At 32.5% G+C, this 20276-nt stretch overlaps 1 protein-coding gene across 2 annotated transcripts in view; it reads right to left on the bottom strand.

The window, feature by feature from the left end:
• The window catches only part of LOC148628702 (patched domain-containing protein 3-like), a 63822-nt gene that overhangs the window by 32657 nt on the left and 10889 nt on the right, over positions 1–20276 (bottom strand). Inside the window, exons 4-12 of one of the 2 annotated variants that reach the window (XM_088592850.1) lie at positions 17961–18080; positions 16447–16570; positions 13995–14092; positions 12549–12669; positions 8907–9030; positions 5594–5766; positions 3654–3902; positions 2567–2744; positions 1805–1837 (exon numbers count right to left, since the gene is read on the bottom strand). In XM_088592850.1, coding sequence (XP_088448976.1) covers positions 1805–1837; positions 2567–2744; positions 3654–3902; positions 5594–5766; positions 8907–9030; positions 12549–12669; positions 13995–14092; positions 16447–16570; positions 17961–18080 — 1220 coding nt within the window. The remainder of the gene's footprint in view (positions 1–1804; positions 1838–2566; positions 2745–3653; positions 3903–5593; positions 5767–8906; positions 9031–12548; positions 12670–13994; positions 14093–16446; positions 16571–17960; positions 18081–20276) is intronic. The other variant, XM_088592859.1, reaches the window with a different exon arrangement.

The following is a 20276-nucleotide window of genomic DNA, read 5'->3' as shown; positions in this document are numbered from 1 at the left end:
AAGATCAAACATTAGGAAAGCAAAGAAAGACTAAAATTCTACATACAAAGAAAAGAAATAGTTTTGGCAACAAACAATGGCAAGTAGCTCTTTCCCAATACAATAACAATGGCAAGTTGCACTGCCCATATCAATAACAACGGCAAGTCAATCATTGCCCATATCAAGTACAAACATAGTCAAAATTTGACAATATTCACTAATGTCTATATAAATTGTATATATATTGACAACAAACAAGAATCAGACTCAGCTATACCTAATATAAACCTTTTTTCCAGCTCATCCCTATAAAATTCATTCAACTATACATTGAGGTGCAGCACATTTAAAATTGATCAGGATGAAAAACTATATATAATTTTTTTTCAATGTTAATTCAAGGATCTGGAAAAGGGTTAGTTGATCCAGGAGGATTGAAAAAAGAGAAAAAAAAACTACCTTGAACCTTTACTTCAATGGGTACTATCTAAAAAGACCTTGAACCTTCTATTGAAATAAAACCTTTAACTTCGACCATCTATAAAAAATGATTAATGACTACAGAGTTTTAGTAAAAGAACTGTCTTATTGAAAATAAGTTAAGGACATCTTATTTTTCATCTTAATGCTAAATAGTGTATCATTTTCATAATTGTTTTTTTCTAGATACTTCCTTCAGTTCAACAAATCAAATGGTAGTAGAGAAAGGTACCAAAATTGGACAATGTATACCGTACACTAACTTTTCCCAAACAATTAAGAATTGGCAATAATAAAAATTTTGCCTATTGAAAAATAACATAAATTTTCCATGTGCATATTGTTTATTGTGCAAAGTGCAATAAACAAAATATGCACATGGAAAATTTATGTTATTTTTCAATAGACAAAATTTTTATCACAGCCAATTCTTATAAATTAATTTGAAAACATATTTTTATCTTTAAACATGAAAAAAGTAGCTCTGGATTTAACTGAATAGAGGCATGTCAATATTTTTTTTATCCATAGAGATATAACAAAATTATTTTAACCAATCAGATTACAGTATTTATCTCAAATTAATTTATTTTTTTGTTGTTGCTAATTTTGTAGGCAAGAAAAGAGTGTGAAAGAAAACCTTTCCACTCATATTGAATACATGTAAGAGAGTGTTTTAATCCAGAAATTTAAAAAAAAGCTGTGAAAATGAATTGGCATCATAAAGAATGAAAATAGTATCTGCCAAATTAAACTGATTTACAGTAAAGATTGCATACATACAGATACATGTACCATGAATATTAGCAATCTGAGTACTAGGCATATCTGTACTCATGTTTGAGATTCTGCCCCATTATCACTGTCTCATGTAGGAGATTCTGCCCCATTATCACTGTCTCATGTTGGAGATTCTGCCCCATTGACACTGCCTCATGTGGGAGATTTTCATGTGAAAGCAAATTTTTCATGTAAAAATTCAATTTTTTAGAAAATATAGTAAAACCTCCAAAAAATCTTACATTTTTATGTGTAAGATTCAAAATTTTTTATATTTTCATTTTGTGGAAGACCTTCCCCTAATGTGGGTGGGTTAACAGGCATGGTACAAGGTATTGTATCCTATTATTTTCTACTTCTTTAAAACTAACAACTTTAAGTCTTTAAAATGACAGTTGGCCATGAAAACTTCCACAAATACAGCACTTGCCAAATGCACAGAATTCAAAAATCTAAAAAAAAAAGGGGGGGCTTCCTGTACATGCATAAATCAGAAATCTGTGAAGAAAGTCAATCCGTGTCAACCAAAGCAAAGAATCCTGTGGAATACAAGTAAACCTACCTACAATACCTACTTCTGCTTCAGTATTAATATCTAAAAATAATCAGGCACATACACAAATTACACAAATGCATATCGGTCAAACCTGTCTTAGCAACCACCTGTATTCAGCAATGCTCTGTCTTAAAACACTATGAATAAAATATTCCTATATAGTGCCTCCTATGTGAAATTAACTAGACCATGATTTTGCTCTCCCTTTGAAGGTCACATAAGACAGGTTTGACTGTACTCTAGTTTGGCTACTACGATATGTTCTGATGATGATCACATGGTTACCATACAATACAATAAAATGTCCTTGAAGCTCACCAGTTGTAGATTTCATTACTAGCAAGAGTGCCCCTATCAAAATTGGTCCTTGGAGGGATAAATGTTGTAAAATAATTCATACTGACACCCTCAAGGACTATATTGGGTATGTCAAATATCAAGAAGGGTCCCTCTTTTTCTTTATTACCCCCTATGAACCTTAGAGAAAGGGGTTTCTGTTTGCCATAAAGTATGACATTAGTGTTATCTTAGTGTTTTCACAAGTATGCATCCCAACAAGAGTATAAATTTTAAATATGAATTTGATAGGCAAAACTAAGCATTTGTGAAGAAAAAACAACACATCCTTGGTTGAAATTTTTTTTTTAAATTAATGATTAACAGATCATAAAAAGGAAATAAAGGAATGTTACATGATGAAAAACCTGTTGACCATGTAAAATACTATAATGGCAGTCAATAATGTTATATCAGGCTGATTAAACTTACAACAATAAACAGCTGCATCAATCCCATGATACGGGAAGTATTCCTCTCGTGCTTTAGCATATTGATGTGCATAGGAATCTGATGGTATATACATGGTAAGATCAAAGTCTTGTCGGAGCTGTATAAAACCATACAAGTTTATCGCAACTATGACAGTCGTTATGATCATTATTATTATCTGAAAAATGATTGATAGATTGATTACAGTTTTTCCTCAACTAAGAAATATAGTATGAATATCTGGATGATTATATTTTCTTGATTAATCTAGAATATTGTATACTTTTTTGTACGAGACAATACTCTCTTGGTTGAATTTGAACAAATTTGTAATGGATGCAACAGCCCACATAATGGCATGTAAATCTTATATACAATTATTTTATTTCTACAAGCCATACACTAAGACATAGTTTAATCTCCCCTATACATCCCTGAATCAAAGGGTCCATTATCAATTGCACATTGATACATATTACCAATGTGGTTCTGGTAAAGATGTAATTCATGAACAGAACAATGTACATGTATATTCACACAAAATCAGCTAGTTATATAATTTTCAAAAGTACAGTTCCTTCTAAAAATCATGTAGTGGGAGATTCATCACTTATAGTCTTGAGTAGCAATACAACATTGCTCCAATGCCTGTTTCCCTTGTAATGCTGTATACTATGAAATAATTTTTTGACTTGTTATATTACAAAACTGTATACAATAACTAAACTTTCTTTGACACTGCCGTTCTTGAAAAAATGTCTACATGGCAATCTGAAGTCTTTCCAGTCAAAATATGTTCAGGCAAAAGATATGCAAGAATCACTTTTGCATGATTCTTAAGCGGAATTGTACAAAAGTTTTTGTGAATCAATGTACCAATACAGTATGTTGCCTTGTCTATATACATTGGCATCAATAGTTATTTTTGCAACAATTTGTCTTCTTCCTAAGAAAAATCCTTGTTCTTTTTTAATGAACTGACAGTCTCACCTCACTGAATATTTTTTCCTTTCATTACATGGCAAGAAAACAATTCATTTTGGTATTTTCCTCTGTAAAATTCCAAAAAAAAATTGAAAGACCTTACCTTCACAGGAAACTGCATTATAAAGGGTCCATAGTAATGTTTAAAGAAAGTCTGGCCCAAATCTTTTTTGCTACATTCATTTATCTGATAATCTTTGTGTTGGTAGCAACAAATAATGGCATTTCTGTTAGACTCCACTCTCTTCTGATCCAGTGTAAAACAGGCCAGGAAAAATGTTGATTGGAGTAAAAATAAAGCCAGAATTCCTAAAGATGCATATATACAAAACCCACTGAGTCCAGGAATAACCTGTAAATAAATTGTGTGCTTGATTAGTATACTGTGAAAGTACTTAAATTCGTGGATACCAAATTTCATGGATAAGGGAAGAAACACAAATTCATGGATTCTTGATTTCGTGGTTTCGAGGTTTTCAGTATACACATCAAAGGCAATCTCCTTTTCATTGGGAACCAAATTTCTTGGATTGGCCCACCCACGAAACCATGAAAATTGGTACCCCACAAATAAGAGTACTTCCACAGTGAACTATTTTTAGAAATGAAGGTCATTCAATGTTATAGACATTCAGATACGACTATACTATATGTACAACAAGGAACAACCAAATTTGAATAACAAACGAAAAATTGCACGATGTGATATTTATTTAAAATGTGTTAAAACATACGGAAATATGTGCTTAGGACCAGTGTTGAAAAGTGTGTCTTTCTGAAACAGTATTTAACCTTGTCTTGCTGAATCATTCTGAAAAAATGTCTAGATTTCGATATTTCGCAAACTTATGCAATTTATATGCAAATTAGTTGCATAATGGTACTGATGCTGATTGTTATATATAAGTTAAAGATGGGTGATCACGTGGTGCGGTGGATGGGGTGAGGAGGTGGTGGGAGGGAGCGCGGGAGGCCTTTTGGGCCAAAGCAGTAAACTGGGTATGTCACTCGAAAGTGGTCATTTTTGTCCATTTCTGGCCACTTTTTGCTACATTTGGGGTTCAACAGGAGCAAAATAGGAACCAGCACATTCATCCACAGCTTATACACCATGAAGACCCTGAAGCCAGATTCATTAGTCATAAGTGGAAGGTCAGGAGTCCCCTGAAGGGTCACTTGTGTTAAAAATGAGGATTTTTTCCAATTTTTGGCCTCAATTTGGCCTAAAACCGGAAGAAGTCAATACAAGGGGTCGACTTAGAAATAGTGGTGAGAGACATCATTCTTATTTAGATTGCAGACAAAATAAAGCACTATAGATCAATTTTGCTCTGGCAAGGGGCAGAAAAATTAACCCTACCTTCTAAACAATCTCACTTTTTTGGGCATTGGAACTCATGACCTCTTTTTTCAGCTCTCCAGTCATTATTTTTTTTAAAAAAACTCTATATCAGATAGTCTCATTTCAAAGCACAGTCAAGTGCTGCTTGCTGCTGCTGCTTCTTGAACTAAGATTAACACTGCCAGAACCAATAAAGCGGAAACAGGACCAATTCCGGACAGGTCAGGGTGCAGCACAACAAGGGTTAAAATTATTGTTTCACAATATCATATGAAATACTTATAAATGTACCTTTAAGTAAGAAGACCGTATGTAAAACTTATCTTGCCAGGGAATTTTTAGGCATATGTTTTTCAGGATTTTTTTTTTCTTTTTTTGCAGTTCTTAACCTTTTTTCACATGTTTCTCTATTAGGTCCTTAACATCCAAAAAATGTACATGTCTGTTGCAATTTTTGCAGTATACATAAACAATCACGTGATCTAATCTCACGTCCCTATTCTCATTGGTTTGAAAGTTCTAAAAAAGTATTTGCAGAACTTTCAAAGGCTCAAATACAGCTGATTTTAAATGTTTTCCTTTCTGTTACAATTCAGAGACAATCGATGAACATGTCATCATTTTTGTAGTGTTTGCAATAATGCATTACAAAAAGAAATAAACCAATTTCACTTTTAACGATACTTTAGTACTTCAATTACCGTTGACGCCCCTACTGCAAATGCAACCACATCTGTCACTGATGTCACTGTTACAGATACACCAGCCCTTTTCAAGGTCAAGGCCATTCTCTGTACCAATGAAAGTTTCCGCTCTATATAGGTCAAATTTTTCCATGATTCAACAATCACAAACATGTCATCAACACCAATGCCTGAAAAATAATTTCATAAGCATAAGATTGTTAGAATACCAGTAATTGAAAATTAAGTCCTCTCAACAGAAATATATTATTGGAAATAATCTTTGATCTGTGGGTCACTACAATTGATTTCAGTCAAAATGGAGGCATCTAATCCAGGGGAAGATATGCACACATTTCAAATGTAGATGTTTTAGTACCTAATTGACTTGACCAAAACCTAAATTGAAATTAATTGATTAATTATCAGTGTTTATAAAACAGCCTTAGTTTGTCATTGGGTTGTTGAATTTTAAGATAAACAAAAATATAGATTGTGCATGAAATTGGCACATTCCAAGAGTTACTGTTCTTGATTTGGTTGATTAAAGTGGGAGATGAATGAATGGTTTTCTCAAAAATACATATTTGACTAAAGAAAAGATTATGTGGACCAAAAAAGCATTGTTTGTTATGTGGGTTTTTCTACACCATGAATTATCACCTGTACCACTGGCTGTGTTTGAATTTTACATGGATTGGTAAAATACTTTTGCCAACAATAGTGACAGCATCCTCTTGGGGGGCCGGATCCAGACACTTTGAAAAGGAGGGGCGACAGCTGAGGTTTCTCACAAAAATGGGGAGGGGGGCATGCTAGGACGTTATTTGCCAATTTTTGTCAATTTTACACATGAAAATGACAAATTTTCCAATAAACAGGGGGTGGTGTCAAACCCCCAGCACTCCCTCTGGATCTGCCACTGCTTTTACAGGTTACACCTGTCTCATATCATATTCCACATAACTGTCACATAGAATTTTTAATCCAAAACTTACTCCATATATATTTTACTTACAATGTATGTTAACATATATGCAGTTCAGACATCACTAAACCTGAATAGTTTCTAAGTTACTTGCAATGGTTAAGTTTTGTTTTTAACTTGAATTACAAAGTACAAAGAAATCTTATATTTCTAGTCACTTCAAAGATATTGATAAGCTTTTCATACAACAACTTGACTGACTTCCCCAAGCTTATTATGATTACAACATACACATTGATGGTATCATGCTTAATTTGATACTTAAGTGTCAGTCTCTGTAAGAATCAGACAGTTGGTGAAACAACCATTTTGAAAGTTTAATTTGACTATTTGCACCATTAAAATCAAGTAAAAAAGACAAGATTTTCCATATAAAGTTGGTAAATTGAGGTATTATTCCACTGAAATGCAGGTATGACATCACAATTAATTCCCCTTGACTTTTCGTTGTATACGAATATAGTTCCTTTTTTTAAGTGTGTTTCTTCCTGATTTTTTTTCCATGCTGTCATAAACTTTATTGCTTAGTATTTTACTGCATAAATGTAGGGCAAGGATCAAATTTACGAGGGATTTTTTTTTCATTCTATAAGTTTATGTGGAAGAGTAATCAAAGGAACCAAGGTTATAGCGGTAATCGAAAGAATGTAATCAAGGGACAAAGACCCGACATGGAAAACAGACATACACAACAAAGAACATAAAGTAACTAAAATCATACATACAAAGTAACAAAAGCAAATGAGCAACTCGGACTCCACTAAAAACTGGGAGCATGGACCAGGTGCACCCGTAGGGTAAGCATCCTCTGCTTTTCTAGAAACACTAGATATGAAGTTGTGACTAGAAGTTGTGATTTGGTCCTATGGAAGACAGTAAAAATTGAGGACATTTGGCAGTGGTCACTTTTCACGTCTACGGGGTCTCTGAAGCAAATTTGCTAAAAATAAAAAATGATGGTGAATTTTTCTGGCACTCTTATAGGAATCTGCTTTTATAAATGTTTCCATATTGATAAAGTTTTATTGAGTTTGAAGCAGTGGAATTTTTTTTATATGTCAAGATAGGATCTGTTGAAATGCACTATGAAATTAATTGTGTCCTCGTACCTGCAATGAAATTACATTTCTAGGCCAAAAACATTCTTTTTCTAACATTCTAATGAAAAATTTCTGAACAAATCCAGTGAAACAGAGATCAAATAGTGGGCTTTTTAAAATGGAGAAAGCATCCTTGAGCAAAATTATATAGTCAGATCGTGGGGTTTTGACATGCATGTTTCTGATTTTTTCCATTTTGCCTGATTCTTACAAAAAATTACATTCAAACAAAAACATGGCAACACAACCATACTAAACATTCAAAGGGCAATAACCTAACAAAACATTGTCAGATATCCTTATTTGTTTACACTTATCACTTTCAATTGACTTATTTCATCATATCTACTTCTCACACGATAAGAGATGATTACATGCCCTGACCTGTTGAGTTGGTCAAAGGTTGAGGTATTAACTCATTAATTGTAACATAATACCCAGGACATGAATTGTCATGTTTCTTAGATGGTGTTTACATAAATACAAAAGTAAATAGTTGATTGAAAAGGATTACTGGTTTGATTGTAGTTTTATATGCAATAGAAGTTACGCTGTGATATTATGGAGGAGAACATTGATCATTTATCATATGATTGCATCAATCACAAATCAATGATGGACATTCTCAGCTCATGTCCTACAAAATCAGAAAAATATTCTGTTTGCATACAATCTTGATTTTTCACAAAACTGACTTTTCTTAAAATTTTTAATTATTTTTTTATCCTGAAATCCTGGATCCATCCAGTGTACCCTGATTTGTTCTGTATCACCACTTAGAGCCAGATATTGCATTTGGTGCTTGCAGTTTTTGTTAAACCCATGAAAACCCACTCTATTCATACAGAAAAAAAAACTGAGCAATTTATTAGCTATATCCAGAGGAAAATGAAGTGGTGGATAAATTATGTGCATATAAAAATAAACTTAAAATCATTTTATGTTTTCAGCGTTACTTTTTCAATGTTTTATTTTGGTTTTTGTATTTTTTGTCCCATACTTTGTCTTTTAGTTGTTGGTCTCACCAGTAGTTAAAAATGACTACATAATACACCAATTTCATTTTTTTTTAAATCCTCTTTTAACACAAACTGGCTATAAATAGCACCACAAGCCAATTTTGAAACCAATGCTAATCTTTAAACACACCATTTTAAACTCACCCAAGGCAAAGAAAGGCAACAGAACATGGACTGGTTAATATAATAACAACATCACTCATAGGCAAGAACTGTAAACTCACCTAACAGTAGAAATGGCATCAGAGCATGGACTGGTCCATAAATAACACCACACGCCATGGCTAGCCCATAGGCAAATATTATAGATAGTCCTACTACAAGTAGTCCTGCTAAGGACAGATACAACTAAAATAAAAAAAACACACATTTATAACAACAATATCCACCAAAATCTCTAAAAAAAAATATTGCTTGTTGTTGTTAAAGTATATGGCTTTAGGATCTAACCTGGGTTTCTCAAAAAAAATGCTGAAATTTTCTATTTCATATGTTTTGATGGGTTGAAATTTGAGTTGAGGAAATTTTCAACTTGAGATTCTTTATAAAACCAGGCCCCAATGTTTATAGTCTGTTGGAATAAAAAACGTTTAAAAATATTCTACTCAAACAGTCATTCAACAGGTTCAAAATGTCACATCTTTATTTCAAACAAGAAAAAAACTATAATACTAAGAGTAACATAGAATTCATATCTACATGCAGATATGAATATTGATAATCTTACAAATATATATGCTACTATCATAATAGCCATATCAAAAACTGAAAAAACTGAAAAAATAGGGTCATCCCAGTATATAATAATTAGTCAGACTGCCATATGAGGTTCGTCACCATGTGACAGAAAAGAGTGTCTATTGAACAAACATTAAATGATTGCAGAAAAAAATTGACACTTCCTCTAGAAGAAAAAGGAGACAATGAGTCATCATATAGATGGCCCAAGCCCTAAAATTTTTGATTCCATAAGGTTCTATACATTTTTGCACTAAAATTTTTTGTTGTAGCTTGAACCATATTATTCATTTGGATAAAAGGGACCATTCACCTCCACTAGGATAGACTTCCAATACTCCAGTTAAAATATCGGGGGAGTATGTGTGATTACTTCTTTCAGTATTTTTGTAACCCCGAAGAAAGGTGTAACATGCCTTCCATGCCAACAAATAATCCAAGAAACTGGCACTATTTACACTATCAAGTTTATCTTTAATTTAACATGTTTTGTGTCATGCAGATCCAACTATTGTAAAATCTCAGTTACACTTCATTCTAGTTTTCTAGTGGTGATGATGTTTGTGCACTAGTTCCATAAAGCAGTTACAATGTTGTGTCTGTGTAGTACTATTGTTTTTTGTAAGACTCAGTTCGAAGTTCATTACAGGTATTGGGCCAGATGGGAATTGCATATTAAAGAAGGAAAAGCTTTCACATTATGACAACAATGTAAAGGATCACTTTCTGATGATGTCACATGGCAACTGAATGAAGTTCTTTCAAGTTAAGGCTTCAGCAATCATTGTGTGTATCATGTGACTGGATCAACTCTTCTTCCCTTGCAATCCCTGAATTTTCCTGACTAAATCCAAAAACAAGGAAAAATTTGCAAGTCCCTCACTCATTGTGTTCAGATTACCCTCCCTTAATCAAATGAAATATGCCAAAAATAAACAAACCCCAAACTATATTTAAAGACAATAATACAACAATAAATAAAGCAAATGCAGATATTTTTGTTCCTCATAAGTGCAAATGTTTTATCATTCTACATTCATCAGCCAACTTAGTTAACCTCCACTTTCAACCTCTGCATTTTACATCAATGATCCCATTACTTTCCTATACCATCAATTATATTCCCAAAGTGGAACAAAAAAAATAGTCATGAAAATATACTCCAAAGACACATAAGTTTTCATCTTTAAAAAAAATCAATACAAGAATCCGTCTGAAGTGGATCAACTTATCAAAGCATCAACAAAACTTTAATCTATTTGTTTCTATTTTCGTAAATTATTATACAGGAAGAGAAATTCCAAACCTATTAAAGGGGCTTTATTCCAAAGACATTAAATTTTCATCTTCTGACAAAAATCAATATATTAATAGCCTTTCCCAAAGTGCTTTTATCATATCAATATCATATCTAAAGCATCTGTCAGTGTGTCATTACGACTATGATATTTGATCCATTATTGATAAAGAGATTACAAACAGATGAAATATTCACAGTCAAAATAGAAATAGGAGACAAATGTACTTATATGTTCAATTAGAAAGAATTGATTAGGATGTATGGTTTTACACTAATAACTGATTCTGTTGATAGTTTAAACAAAATGTCAAGGAAGAAAGTATCAGTTAAAATGTTTTTACTCGTTCATTTCATTAAAACCCATTAATTTGGTTGTGACTTTTTAGAGTAGAAAAACAAACTAGGCTTTTGCCTTGCTTTCAAACTTGAAAAAGTAGACAGTGGAATAAAGATAGAGGAAAAAATTATCAAAGTTTGTTAGTAATACAAAAACAATGTTTGTCCCATTTTTTAAAAAATTTTTTGCTGATAGGGAACCTAAAATTTAAGTCTTACACATTATTTCAAATTGTTCAATAAGAGTGTGAGATTCCATTCAATCCCAAAAATAACATGGAAAATACAGAGAGCTCAAACTTTGTAACAAACAGACAGAAAATCAAACAATGTCTTCACTGTAAGATGGGTGAAAAAAATTAATAAAATGAATTTTTTTTTATTCAGAGATATATGATAAATATGGAATAGCAATTTCTGACTCCACCCAGACTCAAAACAATAGACGTATTTACAGTTGTGAACACCAATGGCAAAAATTATTTATCTTCCTGTTGTTTTCTTACTGAATTCTCCTTCAACTAAAAGATCAATGACGTCACAATTCAAAATGACATTGTTTCATTGACGTCAAAAGGTTATTCTGAGACAAATCTGGGGTCATTCTGAGTGAAATGACAAATGTAAATTCATGTATATGCTCAGGTAGAGTAAGATACTCTGTTATCAGAACCTCAATCAAGCTGCTCAAGCTGTACCAAATCATGAGGATTAAAGTCATAAATGAACATTAAGAAATGTCTAAACTAAACCATGAATACATAAGAGACCCTGTCTTCTGCAAAATGTGAGTAAACTAAAAACTTGTCTAAACCAAAAGATGAATAAATCAAAGAGCTGTCAAAAGCAAAAATCATTAAATCAGAGACCTGTCTAAACCAATAAAAACCTGTTAAAACCAAACCACGATTTAATCAAAGAATTGTCTAAAGCAAAAATTAATACCTGTTTAAACTAAACCATGAGAAAATCAGAGATCTTTAAAAATAGCTCACTTATCAGTTGTAATGAATCAAGAATCTGTGGGAATTTTCCACCATCAGGTTCAATTAAATAGAAATCATGTTCCAAAAATAATCCATTCATAGGCAAATCCATGGAATGAGGCCTGCGTATCCCTCATGCTAGAAAATTTTGATGGATTATATGTAAAAAAAAAAAAATAGAAATCACTGATGCAGACCAAACCAACCCCCACCCCCTTTCTCCCCAAACATCTCTTAGCAGTCAGTGTCATTCCCCCTTTTGGGAATTTCCAGGTTCTTCAGACAATTTTACATGGATTAATAAACCAAAATAAAGTAAGTGAAAGTTAACACAAACCAGCGTGTCAATATAAGAAATCAGTGTTAACCAATATTAGAATAGCCACTAAAAATATAGTATGTTTTTTATTTAAATATGCTTTGTAAGAACTAATCTCAGGTTTTGCAATTATTTTGTTTTGAAATACAAGTAGCAGTAAGTAAAAAACAAACCATCTTGATCTTACCTTTTGTTCGAGAAGATTAAATCTACCCAACGTCAATATGACATAAATGAACACTATAGAGAACCCTGCAGAGAGTAACTTGGTATCACTGTTAACAGCACCATATCCTTCATCATCAAAACTATAATATAAAGAAAACGGTTGTTCCATGTTATAAACCCCTATTCAGAATATACTGTGAAAGTATGTTTATTCATGGATACCAACTTTCTTGGATTAGGGAAGAAACACAAGCTTGTGGATTCTTGAATTCATGGTTTTGATGTTTTCAGTATACACATCAATGGGATTCTCCTTTTCGTTGAGAACCAAATATCGTGGTTTGGCCTACCCACGAAAACCACGAAAATTGGTACCACATGAACAATAATACTGTCACAGTATTGCATCTTTCTGAATTTAGAAAACCGAGCTGTCTTGAACTTCCCCTTGGTCATGCATTTTTCCTTTTTGTCTGACTAATCATGCAATAATCTTACCACATTAATTCCTACTAAAATTATCTTATTTGACTTAGTTGTGATGTTGCATGCATTAATTTTTTTGGTTATTTCTTGTGACATATTTAACCTAATACCAATTATAGGTTTCTGGTTCAAATCCTGGATAGAATCTTTTCCAAGCAAATGCCTATACATGTATAACTCATGGTTTTGGGGTTTTAAGTTGACACATCAATAGATACCTCCTTTTCATTGGAAACTAAATCTCGTGGATTTGGCCTACTCACAAAAACCACCAAAATTGGTACCCCACAAATAATAGTACTTTCAAAGTAGATACAATAGTCCAATTATGACTATACCCTTACTTAACTATACTATGTATACAGGACCCCTTTTCAAGTTCTGATTTGAGTTTTGTCATTTAAGTGGTGGTTTTAACATTAAATTGACAATACAGAACAATCTGCTGGCATAAATAAATATTTAAGGACTGACCATATGCAAAGGAGAATGTTCAGAAAAATATCAAAATCAGCCCCAAAACTAGAATGTTTCAAAACATTTGAAAACTGCATAATACATTAGAAGCGTCTTCATTAACAAAACAAAGTTTAATTGCTGTTACTGCATGTGCTGCACTAAATTGTAGATGAAAATAAAGCAAAATAGGAAAATTTACCCAAACTGTGTTATATCAGCCTATTTCAAGAGACATATTTATGCAGAAAATATTAAACACATATGTCAAACTCTTTCATATCTATACAAAAATAGCTTTTTGTACCATCACAACTCCTGACAAAAAGATTTTGTAGTTTATAGCTTACACTCTATGAAAACTGTGTAGAAACAGAGTTATCAAAGCTTTAAAATAAACAACTACAAAATTTCAAATAGTAATTTGAAACTTCTGCAAAATAGTAGGCCTAAAACTAGTGTTAGTGAATATACCCCTTCAACATGGAAAACCAACCAAATTATTTTTTACCATCAAACTCACCTTCTTGTTGTATAGATAAAAATCTCTCGAATATGTCTATGACCTTGTTTAGCAAGCTTTACCATCTCAAGTTCCCATTCCATGGCATCCTCTTTCCACTTAAATTGTAAGTACAGATAGGTAAAAGTATTAATAAGGGCTAGCTCCTGTAAGAATCTGGCAGCTGCCAAAAAAATACTTTGACAGGAAATATTTACTATTTGTTTCAAGAAAAATTAAAGATTAAAGATCAATTTTGCAATGTATTTTTTTATCATTCATATTGTACTAACTTTTTTATTTGTTTTGCAAACCAGCCTACTATTTAAACTTCTAAACAGTAAAGTTATACCTTTTCCAGAACAATATCTGCTGTAAAGTGAATTAATAACTCACTTACTACAGCAGAAAACAGCAGATGACTTACTTTCTACTCTGTAAACATGAAATAGCATACTTTGTCCTGGTAGACATACCACCAGATGTTTCATATCTTGAAAAATTGGTAAGTCCAGTGAAACAGGAAATTTATTGATGATGGACAGAAACTAAAATTAGTTACAACATATGCACCATCTATATAGAGCTACACAATACATTTGAATTCAATCCATCTATTGGGAGTCAAGATAATGGAGACAAAATCCGAACAGACAGAATAACGGTCAGACAAACAACCAAGGTGAACAATAATACAGCAATAACCCTAAGGATAAGCCTAGTAAAATATTTAAGTGTCAGTCCCTGTAAGAATCAGGCAGTAGGTGAAAAGTATAAAAAAAACATCATTTTGATAGTGCAATTTGACTAGTTGCACCATCAGAATCAAGGAAAACAGACATGATTTTCCATATCATGCTGGACCACTGAGTTACAATTTCATTGAAGTGTACTGAAAATGAACATTTCAAGGGCAGATAACTCTTGTCAAAAACCTCATTTTTCTAACATTCTATTGAAAAATTTCTGTGCAAAACCAGTGATGCAGAGATCAAATAATGGTCTTTTCAAACAGAGAAAGTATCCTTGAGTGATATTACATTGTCAGATCAGTGGGTTTTTGACATGCACGTTTTTGATTTTTCCCATTTTGCCTAATTCTTACAAATACTTAAGCTTATTCTTGCCAATGCTTTAATTTCTGCAGTGTCATTATTTCATGATGAATGTTTTATTTTTTTTTTTGGAACATTGAGTATATAGGTATTATATGGTGTTATTATCAAAAAAAAGTGTCATAATCTGTCAGTTTTTATAATCATGTCTAATTCTTATAAATAATGATACAAAAATGTACTTGATAACCAACAGACTGAGATGGAAATCAATGTTTTCTTTAATGTTATTGTGAGTTTTACATAATGGGTCAACATCATAGTCAAGAATGTGCTGCACAAATTAATTACTGCATATTAGATTTTCTCCTCTCATGCTGAATTTTTCAGTTTTTATTGACAAATGTATTTACAGCAAATAATTTCCACAGCCTTTGTAACAGGTCATAGTGAGATGACGTAAAGTTTTGTCATGCTTTTTTGCACTAGTAATACACTAAACAAATATAATACATGTACTTGTACACAGAAAAATTACCAGCATCTACAGAGAAAATTTTATCATCACTAGATACTAGTCCCGTTTATACATACAACCCGGGGGCGGATCCAGACTTTTTGAAAAGGAAGGGTTCTAGTCGAGGTTTTTCAAAAATGGGGGTACTAGGACATTATTTGCCATTTTTTGTCAATTTTAAACATGAAAATGAAAATTTTCCAATAAAAAGTGGGGAGCCAACCTCCTACACCCCCCTCTAGATCAACCACTGCAGACCACCAACACAATATGTATATACATACATTGTATATGTATTTACAGTATTGATAATGTGAAGGTAAATCAAAATCTTAAAATTGTGGATTTCTTTAGTGCATCCAAGACCATTTCTTATTTCATTAAAAAAAATCAATTTGTTGTTTGCGAAAACCACGAACACCACAGAAATTTGCATCCAATATACACATAGATCCTTCACAAAATGTTGGAGTGATACATAGTAAGTTATCTTTGAAAGAATTTAACATACCGGTAGTTATGGCCCTTATAAACCCCCCACCCTTTCTAACTTTGACAAAGAATTTTGATGTGGACTCTGACATGTAATGACAGAACAGGACACCTATTCAATTTTTCTAATCAATGAAGACAGATTATATTAAAATGAACCTAATAACTCTTTTTCATTCACCAATTAAACAAATAACTTGTAGCCATATGTCCACCACTGTGGCAAAAAGAGTTGATGTGCTAAAGTCCCATAACTCCTGGGATATACAACTTCAGGACAAAACATAGATCAAACTTTGATTTTTCCTAAAGGTTCCCTAAAAAACAACTTTGAATAGGTTTTTGACAGACACACTGATCATTAAAACCAGCCTGCACATAGGAAGATTTTGCAAAACCTCATAATTACCTCTGGACTGTCCTGTAACAAGAATAACATGACAGCTCCTTGGGCTCTTGTAATGTCGCCCCGATGGCTTCTCCTTATCTTACCAATAACTGTAGAAATATCTATTTCTTTGTGATACATTGGACTGAAAAATACAGACAAGTAACAGCTACGCAAGTTATTTAGTGTGCACAACATGATTGAGGTTATTTCATCATAGACCTAAAAAAATAATAGTCATTCCTAAAACAAAGATAATCACTAAAAACCAAAATTTGGAATGCAAACAAAAGTAAGAATGCAATAAATTCTCAAACTGCTCTAGTGGAAATATAGTCTCAAACAAAAAATTTCACAAAGAAGAGTAAGAATGCATTTTAACAATATTGTTAGCTTTTTAAGTATCAATCTCTGCAAGAATCAGGTAGTGGGTGAAACATGGTATGAAAAAAATCTACCATTTTGAAAGTTTAATTTGACTACTTGCATCATCAGAATCAAGGAAAACAGACATGATTTTCCATATCATGTTGGTAAATTGAGTTCATTGAAATGTACTGAAAATGAACATTTCAAATGCAAATAACTCTGTCAAAAACCTCATTTTCTAACATTCTATTGAAAAATTTCTGAGCACAGCCAGTGATGCAGAGGTCCAATAATGGTCTTTACAAATAGATAAAATATCTTTGAATGATATCACATTGTCAGATCAGTGGGGTTTCGACATACATGTTTTTGATTTTTCCCATTTTGCCTGATTCTTACAAATACCTACACTTAGTATTTGAAAAAAAATATTGCATGATTATTTGGAAACATTGTCCTACATTACAGTAGGTTCAACTTGGAATCTTTTGCAATATAAAAAAAATTTTAAATCAATATTCTAATATTCATTTAATTGCCAGAGGAGTTCCAGATCAGGCTATGCTACACACTGCAATATCATAAAGCACTGCGCTGTTACATGTAGATACCTACTGTGCATAGCTTTATACAATAAATCAAGTTGATGTTTGAATATAATTTAAAGGTCAAGTAACTATCAAGAAAGAAAAGTGACATTACATCAAAAGGGAATTTATAATATTGGGAGAAACTTCTTCAAAATATATCAGTTGCTAGGAGGTGTGTGTATTCAAGAGTACATATTTAAGAGGTTTGTCAAAACTAAATGGAATTTTGCAATTTTGAATAAAATTTTCACTGTTGATATCATACTATTGGGTATATAGAGGATAGCACTTCATGATTTGAATGAACCATACATATCACTAAACCTGATACCCATGAGAAATTATTCTGTCACAGTAAACTGTAAACGTATCAATTTTCGCGGTTGCTAATTTTCGTGGATTCTGTCAAGTGAACATATCCGCTGGTATCAATTTTCACGGTATCAAACACAGATAAGCCTCCTATAATGTTAAATCTCATTTTTGCTGGTACTATTTTTCACCTTTTCTGTCCATTGCGAAAATAGCGAAAATTTGTACACCGCGAAAATTAGTACTTATACAGTACCATCATACCTCATTACAACTTTCTTTTCTACAATTCTAAGTTTATCTTCTAGAGTTAGAGAACTTATGGCAGTTTTGTTGTAGGACCACACTTCTAAAATACTGTTTACATAACACTGGCCAGCAACCCTAGAAAAATATTAAAAGCTTTATACATTAACAATGTACAGTAAAATAATTCAAAGCACAGCTTGATACACCTGCAGAGATTGAACCCTGAACAGTTTGGGCAAGTATAGACACACCATTCAAGTTTGATGCAGCTCTGAATTTCAATTGGGATTAAATGTTTGACACAGGAAAAGAGTATGACCAGAATTCCAGTGGTCCCTTTTCAGCCCCTTATTCCTTAATTAACACAGCCCCCATAATCAATCCCAGCCTTCTTTTGGGATATGGCACTTTTGGTAAAATTTCAAAAACACTCGAGTTATTATTTGTACATCAGGAAAATGCTTATTTCTAGCCTCTTTTTGTGGCACCTCATTCCTTACCAATTTAAGTTGCAGCACCCAAAATTAATCCCAGAAATTATGTGGTATGGCACCTTGTACTACAATTTCAAAAAATATCTATTCACTTATGGTCAAGTTATTGTCCAAATATAATGAAAATGCTTATTTTTTGCCCTTTTTTGTCCTACACAGTTCAGATCACAACCTTAAAAAAACAATTCCAGACTTGTTTTTGTTTTATGGCATTTGTGGTATAATTTCATAAAGATCTATACACTCATACTTAAGTTATTGCCCAGACATGACATGTAAGCACGAAGATGACAGCATGATACCATCGTATTTTTTTGCAGTTGTATAAAATTATACCAAAACAGTCTGGATTTGTAAGCTGGTAAACCCAGAAATTTTTTTCTATCCCATCTTACAGCTAGGTCAGAAAAATATCAGGACCAGGCTCAATCTCATCACCTTATCAAATTTTCCCAAAATTAGTTTTATTTCTATTTTAGAAAAAGAAACATTGATCACAATGGACATAGATGTTAACTGTGAGTATGATAAATTACTCTCAGTTTATGAGCTATTTATATAATAGTTGCTTATTGATTGATTGATGTATTGATTGATACTTGGGGTTTAACGCCCGAGCAACAATATTTCAGCTATATTCAGGCGATGCTAATATAGAGAGCAATTTCATGATAAGACGTTGATAATGCCCTCAACTGCAGGCAAGAATAGTCAGTTTATCGATAATGCCCTCTACATAATTATAAACAACGACCCTGTTTATTTCACTGAAGAATCAGAAGAGGGCATTATCGTTTATTTATATCAGATAAAATACAGTTTTAAAAAATTCCATCTGTCTCAAAACAAGCAGTTGCAATTTTTTCTTTCTTTTTTCTTTCTATATTTTTTGGTTGAAGGCATAGATGACATCCTTAAAATTGTGCACCTGTATTACTGCTCACCTAATTCCTTTTCCAATACCTTTAACTCAAAACAGAAAACACCCCCTTTATAACCCCAAGAAGTCCAATTTTGGCAGACAGATTTTACAATGTAAACATTGGGTCAAAAGAAGAGATGTACTATTCCTCCTCTAATTCTTTTGTAATTGTTGACCTAAATGTTTCAGATTAATAACCCAAGCTTCATGTATTGTTATTTGTACTTTTGCTTAAACCTTGACAATGGAGATCTAATCTGAATAAATTCATCAATTTTGCTGAATTAAATACCTCCATTAACCCTAAATATGTACTTTCTGAAAGGTTCATATTGACGATTACCTCTATGAATTACATAAGATACATTGCAAATATGGTTAATTTCTTTACATGACATAACATAACAATGCAATGCACCTTTTAAACATACAAGAATTTCACCTGTTTGCCTCTATCTGTACTTTACAATTCTAAAACCTTTTTTTTCTCAATTATCTTCAATTTCTGTACCAGTCTGTATAGATGTTAGTTTAGATTTGACTTCTGACAAGGACACGCCTTACAAGTATCTCAGTTTTCAACATACAGTGAAACCTGTCTAAACTAAACCCTGAATTAACCCAAAAACCTGTCTAAACCTGACACTTTTTGAAGTTCTTTTATCTCAGTATAAATGGACTTTGAACCTGGGTTAACAAAACACCTGTATAAATCAAACAAAGTCTACAGTCCACTAGGGGTTTGATTTTGACAGGTTTCAAAGTATCATCCCAATCTTTTAAAATTTGAAGGCTTTTCATCCTACATCTTTCATATATATATATATATATACATTTTCATAATATCATGTAAGGGGTTTTATTTCATCACATCATGATCATTTAAGTAGCACTGCAGCTAAGAATCATGCAAAG

Source organism: Perna viridis, chromosome 1 (genome assembly GCF_037379345.1).
Source record: "Perna viridis isolate PV_CMFRI_1.1 ecotype Kerala chromosome 1, ASM3737934v1, whole genome shotgun sequence".
Classification (NCBI taxonomy): Eukaryota; Metazoa; Mollusca; class Bivalvia; order Mytilida; family Mytilidae; genus Perna; species Perna viridis.
This window is presented reverse-complemented; position numbering and strand designations above follow the sequence as displayed.